This window comes from Merops nubicus, unplaced genomic scaffold (genome assembly GCF_000691845.1).
Source record: "Merops nubicus isolate BGI_N331 unplaced genomic scaffold, ASM69184v1 scaffold15002, whole genome shotgun sequence".
Classification (NCBI taxonomy): Eukaryota; Metazoa; Chordata; class Aves; order Coraciiformes; family Meropidae; genus Merops; species Merops nubicus.
The window spans coordinates 6,803-20,358 of NW_008595726.1; the positions used below are offsets into that span (position 1 = coordinate 6,803).

General features: G+C 37.2%; 1 protein-coding gene across 1 annotated transcript in view; it reads right to left on the minus strand.

The window, feature by feature from the left end:
- LOC103768997 (contactin-1) overlaps positions 1-13,556 on the minus strand; it is a gene marked incomplete at both ends in the record, with an annotated part of 34,550 nt that overhangs the window by 5,592 nt on the left and 15,402 nt on the right. The window contains 3 exons of the mRNA XM_008936164.1: positions 9,820-9,995; positions 12,583-12,710; positions 13,172-13,322. Coding sequence (XP_008934412.1) covers positions 9,820-9,995; positions 12,583-12,710; positions 13,172-13,322 — 455 coding nt within the window. The remainder of the gene's footprint in view (positions 1-9,819; positions 9,996-12,582; positions 12,711-13,171; positions 13,323-13,556) is intronic.

Below are 13,556 nucleotides of genomic sequence, written 5' to 3' on the forward strand. Positions count from 1 at the left end.
GCATTCCTGTGCAGGTACCCTCCAGTTTATTAAGAAGAACTCCAGAGGGACTGTTTTTGAGGACAGCATCCTTGGAAAATCTGTGGGGATTACTGCATAAGTGAACACTGACTGGCTGCCTGGCTTACCACATGTAAGCCATTTTTGTCTACAGTGGGCTACAGAAAAATCAGTGGGAGTATCAGTACTTCTACAGGAGCAAAAGGGCTGCTAACTGCTCCTCTGCCCTCCAAAAATTATAACAAAGAAGCTGTAGAAGTTCAAACTCCTTGAGTTTTCAGTTCCTGCATTTTTTTATTTTTTTTTTTCATTTTGGTCTTATTTGTTTTGGGTTTAATAAAACAGACAAATAGTCCTCTATTTGAGTGCTCTGTGTAAACCTTTCATTTATTAATACTAAATGTCATCCTAGAAAGAACCACACTGCCTGTGAATGTCTGATCATTGCTTGTGCTTTGATCTGCAAATAAACATAAGCGAAGTTTGGGCAAAGCAATAACGCTAAGGAAAACCGCATAAACTTAGAAATCTCATAATCATATTATTACTTCAATAACAAATGATTACAAATTATAATAGTCTTAGTACTCATTAATTCCTATGTTAGCACTTTAATTAAAATACTTTATTATATTTATTAATGATGTGCCCATACACTTGCTCTAACATTTATTGCCAAAATGGGAACTTAATCTTAAAATCTAAATGATGAAAAACAGATGGGAAAATGTAATATAATTTAAAAAACAACCCATAGATAGAGTATTGTATCTTGTTGGTTTAGAAGGTCTTCTGGAGCAAGCTGGTGCATTTTTATGTAGTTGGTGATGAAGCTTTCCATAACTCAGAAGAAGCCTAAGATCTTGGTGGTAAAAGAAGAGCTTACAAAGCAAATAAAGACCATGGGCATCAGCAAATTCTGTCCACAAATTAGATATGAATGTACTGTATGTTTTCATTCAAAAACCTCAGCTTGGATAAGTTTAAAAAATGCCTTCCTTAACTCAGAGAAAACTGAATCATGAACTGGAAATAGTGATAGCAGTACTCAGGGATGTTCCAAGGCTATCTGTGGTTCACCACTCAGTTATGTACCAAGTTCCAAGCAAAGACTTTCATCATATGAGCCCTATATTTACGCTTTAATAGTGATGTCAAAAAATAGCATTGTATGACCTATTTTTGAGATTCACTGTTCTCTTCTGCCTACCACCTTTGCCAGTGCAATAAATTACTAAAGCCATCAGAACATTCCCCTGTGTGATCAAAAATAATTTACAGGAATCTAGTCTAGGAATCTTGACTGAAATCAGTATTCACTTTTGTTGGGACCTCAGAGACAAGAAAGCAACTTATGTTCATATGAAGCTAGCAAGTCCTTTGTAATAATAAAACTAACCTGGCAAAAACAGAAGAAACTGGTAAGAAGAGACAAAGTCTTTTTGGATTTAATTCAGGTTTGAAAACTAGATATCTGAGCTTCAGAGATGTCTAATACACAGTGGAGGTTAAGATGATAAGAGAACTGATTAGAAGTAGCATGGAAGAGACGGGATCCTTGGTGACGAGATCAGCTTTTACAAAGCTAGCAATAATTTAAAACATCTTTTCCTATTACATGTACCTAAAATTTCTAACTTTAAGTGAGTTCATACCAATTGTTTTATTCCTGCCAGTAGAGGATCTGCTATGGGGTAGACACAAGTGGAACAGATAATCCAACAGCTGTCATTGAATGTTAATGTAAGCGTGAGCATAGCTGTTTTCCTGACATTGAGATCACAGATGACATAGGAACACCACCACCAGTGCAGGTCTATTGTCTCACTCCTCTTCACAGGAGAGCTTATCTTGCTTTGTTTTATAAGCCATGGCTGGCATGAAAGTTATAGGCAAATAAAAAACCCAACAGGATAATGATGACGGAGTCATTGCCACTAAAGAATCTCTTCCTTCAGAGAACTATGTTTATATGTAAAGGAAGTACAGTGCTAATTCTAACCCTGAAATGTGGACTGGGAAATACTTCCAACAAATATATTACTCTTCCCCATTCAGCATACCACTGAGAATGCCTGAGGATACTGTGCTTTATACCAGCATCCCTGTGGTAATATGCCCTGTTACTTCATTTCCAGCAGTAGAAAAAGCTGAGGTACTTGTTCACTCACACTCACGGGTATCATGGCTGATAACAGAAATTCACAATACACTGCTAACTGTGTTTCTCTGAGTAGTGCTAAGACCTGGCTTTTCCAGCTCCTGCTACCTAACTAGGCATGGTACCTGATTTTTGGAAGTTTGTAAAGTCTCACAAGCACATAAAGTAACAGTTAACTGATTTTGCAGTGTATTTTTTGAAATCTGTCATATCATGATCCTCTAAACAGACTAAATTTCTTTGTCCTGGAAATAGCACTGTGGATTAATAGTAGGTTTCCTCAAAGGCTTCTGTCAGAGCTAACTGCTCATTGGTTTCACCCTCAGTGCTGTCTCCAGCTTTCCTTCTCCTCCTTCTCCTTAACCACTGACTCCATCTAAATCACTCCACGCTTGCTACGTTACTATTAGGCCCTAGCCTCTAAGTTTTACCCAAAACCTAGCCAAAATATGTGACTTCCAATTCACTCATGTCTAAAGCATCTCCCTAATACATCAAGGCACCAAAAGCAATGTATTGAGACTGTGCCTTTGGAGAGTCCTGCGACTCCTCTTCAGAAAAAGCAGTAGCTCAGCTCATTTGGTTGCCCATGCTTCATAAACAATCACCTGCCCCCTCAATCTATTCAACAGACTATACTGAATGAGCTCACTGTGATGCTGTTTCCCAGGCTGAGTTCCAATTCATACACAGCCTCTTCCTCATCAGTGGGTAACTGAGCTTTCTTACCTAAACACTTTTCTCTAATTCTTCCGTTACCCTCCTGAAGTTTTTATTGATTTCCTGTCATATAACTGTAGAAAGACTCCACACTCTGCATGGAGGACTCCATGCTTTTACTGCAGGGAGAAGCAGTGGAGAAAAACTAAAATTAAAATCTTTGTATCTTTTCTGCTGCAGAAAAACGTGGAATGTGCACAGAGACATTTATAAAATATACTTGTATACTCACTAATATGTTAAAGCAGGAGCAGGGAGTAAAATACGTTTGTCTACCATGTCCAGCCAAGAAATGGCAAATTATAATAATTCACAAAAAACTAAGCAGTATTAAGCTATACTCTAATAGGATTTTTATAGTCCAACTTATTCTCTGTTGTTTACAAAACCAGTTGCTTTGCAGAACTTTCCTTTTTGGCAAATGCTGTCTCCAATCTAGAATACATCTCACCTGTTTTAGGCATTGGTAGCACAGATTTTGGTATCTGAACTTTTACACACAAAGCAATGAAACAGGCCCTTCCATGTGATTTAATTTAATGTAAAGTAGGCCTGGTCACGCATCTCCAGAATACTATGAATACAGTTCAAGAAGACTGCAAAGCTCCCTGGAAGTTTGGAGAGGGATAAAGGAAGACGAATAATATTTGCATAAGGAAAAAAAAGGCTTCTGAGAATACACTGAGGTCCACACTATTGAAAGTTAACCTTATAATGGCTGCAGGGACATCAAAACAAGTTATACACAAACAGCTTGGATTCAGAAGCCACTTCAAAGCTGAACAGAGCCTGAGCTACGAGCCTTGCAAGTCCTGTGCTGAACATGTTTGGTTGTCTTTGTGCCACATCCCTGAAACTACCAACAGTGGGAAATATGCTGTGGATTCAGCCAGTCTTAACTCTTTTGTCAGTTATGACACTGACGTGTGTCAGCACTGTCTTGAACAATGCCCCTCATCCCGTGAGAGCTTTTCAGTTGGGTGCAATGCTGTGCAACGTCCAGCACCAGTAAAGACACCTTTCTTGCCCTGTTAATTCCCTGGGAAACGTTCTCTACCAATTCTGTAAAAGAATTCCACCACTGGAGTTGCTGGTAAGGCAAATAATTCCTAAATGTTACAATGAAATGATTTACCAATTCTCAGAGTGTTACAATTCCTATTTTGATGGAAATTAGCAAAAACAAAGCATAAAGTTCCATGATACACTTTCTAAAATTACCTCCTTGCTGGTACCAAGTGTGAGAAGCGAGTCCTCATTCCAACCTTTTCAAACTTGAAGAGGGGCCAGACAAACAACTTAAAATTCACGAGCAAATTACCTCTATAAAAGAAGAGGATCTAGTGATAAAAATCCCTAGTCCCATTAAAGAAGACCCAGAATATTGAAGTGAATTGACAAGTGCTTGGTTCACAGATGCTTCAGCCCGGAGAGAAGGGAAAGTGTGTTTTTTTTTTCCAGCTAAAGTCACAAACGCCCTGACCCGGTGCCCCTTCGGTACCAGTTTGTGACAGCAAGCTTTGGTCCAATACCTTGAATCCTTATTTCAAACTCTGGAGCTTCTGCTTGTGGTGACAGTTGCTGATATCCCATTAGACAAAGAACTGTGCACCAGCATATAAATGTACTGTCTGAGTAAAATACTGCTTCTATCTGCTTTCCACACTAAATACCATCATGCTACACTGCATTTAACTGTGTTTTTTTTACAGAACTACATTAATGATCACAGAATCACAGAATAGTTGAAATCAGAATGGATCTCCTGATGTGTTTTGTACAACCTCCCTGCTCAAAGCACAGTCAACTGGAACAGGCTGCTCAGGGCCTTCTTCATTCAAATATTTTGAATACTGTGATGGATGGAGACTCCATAGCCTCTCCAGACAACCTGTTCAATGTCTCACCACCTCCACAATGAAAACATTTTCCTCACGTTTAACTGGAATTTTCTGGTTTTTAGTCTCTGCCCACGTCCTCTTGTCCACTCACAGGGAAGAGTCTGGACCCATCTTCCTTAGTTCCTTCTTACCAGGTATTTATACATGTTGACAAGATCCTCCTGATCTTCCCCTTTGGGAAGCTACATAACCTCAGCTCCCTTGGGCTTTCCTCACATGTCAGATGCTTCAAATCATTAGCTCCTTAATGCTATCACTGAGAAGTTCAGCAGAGGGTTTAAGGGTATGCATCTTTGATTCTTCTCCTTTTAAAGTAGGAACAGAATGAATGCTTCCAACTTCTCAGTATTTTTTAAATGCAAGATGTAAATTTCAGAACAAAACTCAAGTATCACACAACAAAACCCAAGAATCTTTGACATGCAAAAAATATACAATTAAAAAAATATTCTTTATCTTAAAATAAATATAATAAACAAGCTGCAAGTTTCTCTTACAAATAGTCACGGTCACTCCAATTTTCCACCTACCATTTTGGAATTCTGTTTTTTGCTGGCTTTACTTAGTTTTTGCAGAGGAGAGGGGAACTCAACATTTCAAGTGGGGCTCCATGGAATACATTTTTTTAATAAATTATGAGCTCAAACTAGTATGAAGCCTTAGGAGCTATCTGATGTAAAAATAACAACCACACCTTCTGGTGGATGTAAAAAACACACTAGATGCCATGAACAGAACTTACAAACCACTTCAGCAAGGTACTTTAAAAAATCCAGGTATCCATGATAGGGTGATACAGGCTTGCATTTCAGTAGATGTGAAAGGGTCTCAGGCACCCAAACACATTTTTTGCTTATGTTCTTTTGATAATCTCACTGCTAATTTGAGAAAACACGAGGAAGCAGCAGAGCAGTTGTCTCTATGACAAAACTTATGGTCCAGCCTTATTGTATTTTTCCATCACCATTTCCTTTTCATTTTTAAATTTTTATAATTGACTGCTTTTTATAATTCTTATAAAAGAAAATTATTTGCAGGACAAATACCTGAGCCCTTGTATGGCAAACTAATTTAACTCATTGAAGATAAAACAGTAAGAAAAATACCCGTGTTTCAGGTTCACTGATACTGTTTAGGACAACTAATAGACAATGTAGCAAAACCAAGAATATTGATGGTATGGAAAGTATTTTAAATGTATGCATTGTTATATGTGACTAAGACTACTACAACTTACATTTGGACTCTTCCTAAGTGTATGTACATGCTTCTACCTTGAAACACATAATTATGGAGTTTCTCTTCCTGACTATCCATACAAATGGACTAGTATGGCTCCAAAAGTATTAGAAGTTACACACCTTCACATATTAAAGAGAGTTCTTTGTAATAAACTTACATGAATACACTTATTTAGATAGTGCATATTTTTTAAGATTATATATTAAAAGTAAGCTTTTCAATCTTCAAATATACATGACAAAAAGCAGATACATAAAAGACAAATGACCAAACATTAGTTTTCCAGATTACTTCAAATGCTCTATCTCTACAGCACTTGAAAGGCAGTGTTAATGTTTTGTTCCTCAGTCAAATAATCAGAGGAACAGCCACACATAAAGTCAAAAGCAATCAATTTAATAGTCAGATTCTGAAGACTTTGACTCTTTGAAAGAAAACCAATTAATAACTACGTTTTTAATTTTAAATATTACTGTCACATTAAGTCAAAATCACACTGACAAACGTTCTTTCATTCTTTTGATGAATAAGTTTTAGTACTAATGTAATGTAAATTATTGTCATCTTCAAGAAATTATGAGATACACCAAAGCTTCCATTAAAGAAAGAAGACACATGCAGGTATTTACGTGAATTTCATTAGCATTCCATTACGTGCATGTGACAACAATATTAGCATTATTTTGAGAACTGAAATACTGTGGCTATATCAAGTTTCTGCATGTTGATAGGGATTGTCACATGAAGTAATAGCAATCTTATCAGGAAGACAGATGAGGATCTTTCATCAACAGGAGATTATAGCATGGAGAGAATGCATCACATATCCAGTAATTTTAATATTCATGACGGACTATTTTTTCCTTTTATGTTTGTGAAGAGTTGGGTGGCAGCACGACTCCATTGCTTCAAGCCCAGCAGTTAGGTCTGCTGCTGTCAAAAGCACAACAACTCCTCCCTTGGCACCCGAGAAATCCTGAGCAAACCTGCCACCCAGTGACTCCTGCTCAGAACTGCCAGCGAGATGGAAGCGCTAGGCAGGAGACAATCCCTCTGCTCACACGGAAAGGAGAAAAACCCTTCAAGTAAGAATACAATCACAAATGAAAGAAGCAGAAATATTGGAAGTGCATATTCCTCTAACTGCATCCTATATAAACGTTTGTGCTGAAAGTGTTACAAATGCTACATTTGTTATTACTCAAGCACTGAATTGGGAAATAACTACGAATTGCCATTCCAGTCTTCGAAGCAACCCTGCTGTCCTCTCTGTCCTGAGTGAGGAAGACTGGGCTGCCTGTGGAAAAGGAACAGAGACTACCTGCACTTGGTTTGCCTTTGAAAGCCCAGAAATGAGGCTCAGGAATGCAAAACAAGAAGCTATCTCTGCTTCAGTCATCTCCACCAGCATTCATCAAGTGCAAAATGAACACAACAAACCAAGAAATATCCCTCAGGAAAACAGAGTTATACACTGACAAATAAATTAATTGATGTTTGGATCTAACCTACTTAACTTTAACTGTCTCAGTGAATTAAGAGTTAGTCACTCTTTAGCTACTTCTGCATTCTATGGAGTATCCACTTTTAAAATCTATTGAAAGAGGAAATCTTCCAGCACAAGATTCAACACCCACATGAAGGGAACCACCACTTTCTCTCTCCACAGAAGGTCTGTAGAGACCACATTAGTATAGCAAAACTAGGATAATTCGTTTTTAAAATCAAGCACTTCAATGAAGTGTCTAAAATATTGTGGAGTTGATCAGAATTTGGGATCAGGAGATCCAGCACAGCTGGCTATCTGAAAGATGAAACTTTCAGATGAGACTGGGAACTGAAATATTAAGTTAATCCTCATAGAGAATTACGCCTTACGCACTTATTGAGGCCCTTATTTGGCTCCAAATTTGTTCACTTGAAGTGCTTTGCTACAAACTGTCCTAAAATTGGGATTACATTTCAGAATTAATTTCCCCTAAAAGAAAAAAATCCAATTTCCTTCTATTTTCACTAAGAGAAAATCCAAAAGTGTACGTCAATGATATAAAAACTTTTCTTCAACATATGACAGACACAGGAGAAAGCTCAGGTTCCTTTCTCTTGCATTTATACGGTCCTTGCATTACAAAGTCCTCCACTAAGGGCATTTTTACCTTCCTTTCACACCAAAATCACAGCTTCATCAACACTTTCAGCCTGAAACACTTTCTGTTTCACGGAACACAATTTCTTTTTGTGACTTCTCTCAGATAGCTAGATGCAATCAGCTAAATGAAATTTGACAAATCCAGAGTGGTTTGACTTGCTCCTTTACAAGGAATACATTTAATGGGGCTTTAATCTTTAAGCTATTATTTTGACTGACACTCATACTCATTCCAGCATTTTCTAATGACAAACTAATGCCATTACAAGGCAATTCAAGGTTTTTCAATGTCCCATTATGCACCAATTAGTACCGAAGTGTAAAATAATCCTATCGAAAGCATGGCAAAATAGCCACACGCAGGAAGTATTTGGAATGATGCTAATGTAATAGTGTAGAGCTACATATTTTGCAACTCCTGAGGCAACACAAAATACACTGCAAACTGCTTAGTACCCTCCTACTAAGACTGGACATAGACTTTTGAGAGGTTCATTGCAGTAAAGGCTTTACATCTTTGGGTTTCAATGTTTTTCAGCTGATCTTAGCATGCTTCTACTGGCTTTGTTGGACAAGGACTTGTTCTCTGACTGAAAGTGAACAGTGTGACTTCTTCAGGACATTCGCAACTTGACAAATGAGCAGGCTGAGACAGCTCTGACTCCTCAAAGGGATGGTTTGTTCCATATGACACTAGAAAAGTTATGCTTGAAACACCTCAAATGCAGATAAACAGATAATGAAAAAGAATCTCTTGGTCCACAGGAAATCAACATTGCCAGCCTAGGAGAAAGACTCTGCAGGAGGCATTGTTACCTGGTACATAATTTTGAACATGCTGCTGACACTGAACATGGTCCCTGGTGTTCCCAGATACCACAGACACCACCAGCAACCTTTTATCTCCACATCTGCAGTTTCTCTTTGGAGCACAAAAAAAAGGTATCTAAATTTGAGGGGTTTTTTAATAATTTAAATCCAGAACAACAGAATACATATATATACATACGGACAGACACTGACAATGTTGTTGAACATTAGGTAAATCAGTGTGTAATTAGACATAATGAGAAGGGGTTTCTACTTGAGGTATTAATTTTGAATAAGCCTGATAGAAGACTGTAAAAAGATAACCATACATACAGACATGAAAGATCTGTGTTTCCTCTTTCTATGTGCCAAAACGAGTGTCTTTGTATTAACTTGTTTAGCCTTCACACAAACTCTTCTTGCTTAGTGTTTACAGACTGTTTGACTCCTACCCACCATCTGGCTCAGTCTTGTGCCAAATTCCAGAAATACTGACAAGAAAATCATGGGTAAGTAAAAGTAAATCCACATGTACACTTTTTCAAGATTATTTGCACCCTGTTTATGATAAGACTACCTACCTACCAGCTATATTCACTATTAATCAGAGTAGGATTTAACTGAGGTACCAAAATACTTACGTCACTCTAGATTATCTGATTTCAGACATCTACCCACAAGTGTCTACATGTCTGTAAAGTGTCTAAACTGTAATTTTATGTTCTTAGCCTACTGCGTCTTTCTAGACTTGAACCAACACAATACAAAAAATAAAACTATTCACAATAAAGAAAATGAGGCTTTTATGTATTAAATAAAGATCTATAGCATCTTACCATAACACTCCTTTCATAATGTTCATGCTCTTTCTCAAAATCTATTACAAAGCCATTTAGAGACCAAATAAATGTCAGGTCTAACGTGGGATCATGGGATGCAATGCATTGCATGGTAGCATTCTCTCCAACGGTGACATCAACGTTCAACGGAGCTAAAGTAATCCTTGTAGCTTCTGTGAAGTTAACAGCAAACATGGAAAATTCCAATGAACAAAAGTTTATCCAAATGTAAGCTCAGCTCCACAACTGTTTGATTACACATCAAACCACTCCCTCAAACTCTAGTTTACATGGTATTCATGCAGCCACCTTTCAAAGTCCAAACTAAAGAGAACAAAGGAAACCTTTTACAATGGAAATGGCAAACTTCCATTTAGCTGTCCTTTGAAAATGGCTATGCTTCAGTCTCTCAATCACACTACCGCCTATTTAAAGCTATTTTTATTCATTGAGTATATCTCAGGTAGAAGGAAGACAGACGATGACTGTTATGTGACTTGTGTTGTGTTTCTTGTTTTAATTACAACACTTCCAATGTTTTGAAACCTGTCTCTTTAATAAATGCAAAGTTCTGCTCAGTTGTGAGACTGAGTCAGATTTCCATTAGAGCACTGCAGGGACCCAGATTTTAAGTTCTCGACTGAGAAACAACGTAATGGATGTAAAACAAACTATGCAAACAGCTACATGTGGAAAGGAAGAGAAAATAATACAACAAAAGGAAGAAAGCTGTATGTCCCCCAGCAATGTCTCTTATTACAGAAACAAAGAGGCAGAGACCTCATGACACTTGCTAGAGATCTTGGTACATGCATCGAACTCATAAGGCAAGTTAGCAACATTGTTTTGGAAGAGATTCACTGGAACACTGAGACCTGTTCATCTTCTTTCAAATATTATACTAAAACAAAAAGCCACAGAATATCTTCCTTATGCCATGATGTATAATTTCTTTCCCACCAATATAAGAATGGGAGTAGGTACCAAAACCTGGAAGACAATAGTCATAAGAAAAGATCTATTGCTACTAGTTAAACCTGTGTTTGAGGTCTTACACCTTACTATAATGAGGTCTACACCTCTCTATACAGAGAACAGCAAAAAATCCTCAGCAAAGGCAGTATTTCTTGCCCATCTGCCTTTGACAGACACCTTCCCCTGGATCCTACTCCAGTAATCTAAAACCTGCTTAATACTGAGACTATGAGAATGGCACAACTACTGACTTTTGAGAACAGAGTATCTCACAGTGCACTGGGGTAACATCTGATACCTAAATTCCTACATGCTTAAGACAGCTGCTCCATTCTAGAGTTGTGTTTGTACATTTAGCATTTGGTTATATAATCAGTGACTTTCTAAATGTTTACATAAAATACTCTACCAGCCTAAGAAGTTTAAAGAGTGGTCCAGTGGCAGTGAACAAACAGCATGTGGGAAAAAAACATTAGATTTTATAATGCCTATCAACTTCAGATTTAACTTTTTAATTTCCTGTAGTCAAGTGCAAGGCCTGAGAAGTTTTATGGGACACATAATGTGCTTGGGAATATAATTTTCAAAGCATTCCTCATCAACCCTCATTGTCCACGACGTAAAAATAGTTGTTAAATATGTCATCTGGCACCTCTCTTCTTATTGTGATGCAACGGAGATGACTTAGTCTTTTATTTTCCTTTTTAGATGAATCAGAACAGAATCCTCCAAAATGTTAGAATTCTTTATACCTAGTTTAACGTATGGTTTAAGTGTTTCACTCTGCAGACTGAGTATGCAAATGCTTTTTCTGATTCTAGAAGGTATGATATGACTGTGAAAGGGCTGGATATTTATTTATACAATCTTTCAAAATAATTAAATGCTTGAAGGTAATATTAAGACATATAAAACTACAGAAGATGATAAAAAGTAACTGGAAACATGAAACAAATGTGATTAAAATAAAACTCTTACAATTCATTGGATAAAATAAATTCAGTATAAATCAGCCAGAAAAATGCATTCATATTATCGGCTTACACAGATAAATTCTTACATTAGTACATCAATATTGTGGCATTGAACTGTCACATCCAGCAAGATTTCTGGAACAGACATTAAAAATATACTTGATAATTGAGTATTCTGCTATCAGTGATACTTGATAGGCACATGAACAGCTGCTCACGCATGTCATCTTTCCTGTCTGTATCCTACAGCTATTTATTCATTTGACTTCATATTTTAAGTACAAATTAAGGTTATCAGTATTCAATCAGTAAATACTAATACTCATGAAGGAAGAGAGTTTAATAGTGCAATCATATGGCTATATGCTTCTATCTCATAAATTTAATGCATCTTTCTTTAACTGCAGAGCTCTCTCAGACTTCCAAAAAACAAAAAAGAAAGAAAATGAAACTAAGGAAGGTCACTAAGAATCCCATTTCTCTGAGTTATAGTCCCAGAATTACACCTCAGCACGAGTGCTAAGCTACCAAATTGAATCAATGCATCAAAACATGTCAATTTAATGAATTGGATTTAATAATCTCTTATGGAAAAATGAATCCTGCAAATTGAGATACAGGCTCAGAACTGGTGTAAACATACACAGTTGTCACTGAGAAATATGCTTTAAAAGCACCGATCCAATGTTTAAAGAGCAATTAGAAAAGTCATATAAAATGGCTTGCAAAAGCAGTGCAGTGCCGGAACAAAAATAGATGCTTTAAAATTGAGATTCTACCTGAAAGAAACTAAAGCTATTTGGAGGCTTACCTGTCATTTCCAGAACACCAGTGCTGTTCGCTTTTCCTCGGTTATTTTCTGCAAAGCAGGTGTAGCGACCTTCATCCAGCTTTGTGATATTGATAATTTCCAGGCTCCCATCATCCCAGATACGTATGCTATTGAAAAGGCAAAAAAAAAATCCCCCAAAAAAACATCAAGAGAACTTAGTTTTTTTTTATAAGAAAGCAATACTTTCAATAGAATTGTAGTAAGTAAAAGATCAAATCACAAGTACCTCTTGAAAGCTCACATCTACCTACTGCATTTATAAACACTACTATATTAAAATATTTAAATAGACTGTGGCGTGATTAGATGCCTCACATTGCTGGAGCAAGAGCATGTACTTTTATTTTCAATTCTGAAATGTGAACAGAACCAAACAGACTAGCTAAAGTTGAACACCCTGCTAACTATTTGGAGCCACGCTGCTAGTAACATCTTGGCATATAATTTTCCTGAAATTTTACTTTCTCCTGCCCCTGGAATCTGCAAAAGTGAGAACTAGCCTACAGGATAAGTAGAAACATAAGGCAGAAACACAGCTGCACAGTGCCCCTTAACAATCAATACTGACCGGCTCCCATTTACAAGCAATTCAGTTCCTTTGCTCCACGAGAATTTTGGCTTAGGAGCAGCTTTAGGCTTGCATTCAATGATTACACGGCCCCCTTTAGCTGCTAGGATTTTCTTCTTCATAGGGTTCAGTTCAAAAGTAGGAGGTGAGGCTGAAAGCAAAAATTAACACAAGCACTGCTGTCAGCGATTTTTCTGCAGAATACAATTTGTTTGCAGTTTGAAGGTAAGTAGCAGAACTATTGAACTGTATACAAGTGCCCATTATTCAGACCACTGAGAAAACTATTAATGATACAGAGATGCAATGAGAAGTAGATTGTGACCTAAAAGAAACAGAAAAAATAATGATGTAGTATTATGTTGTGTTACACCAGAGGTTTCTT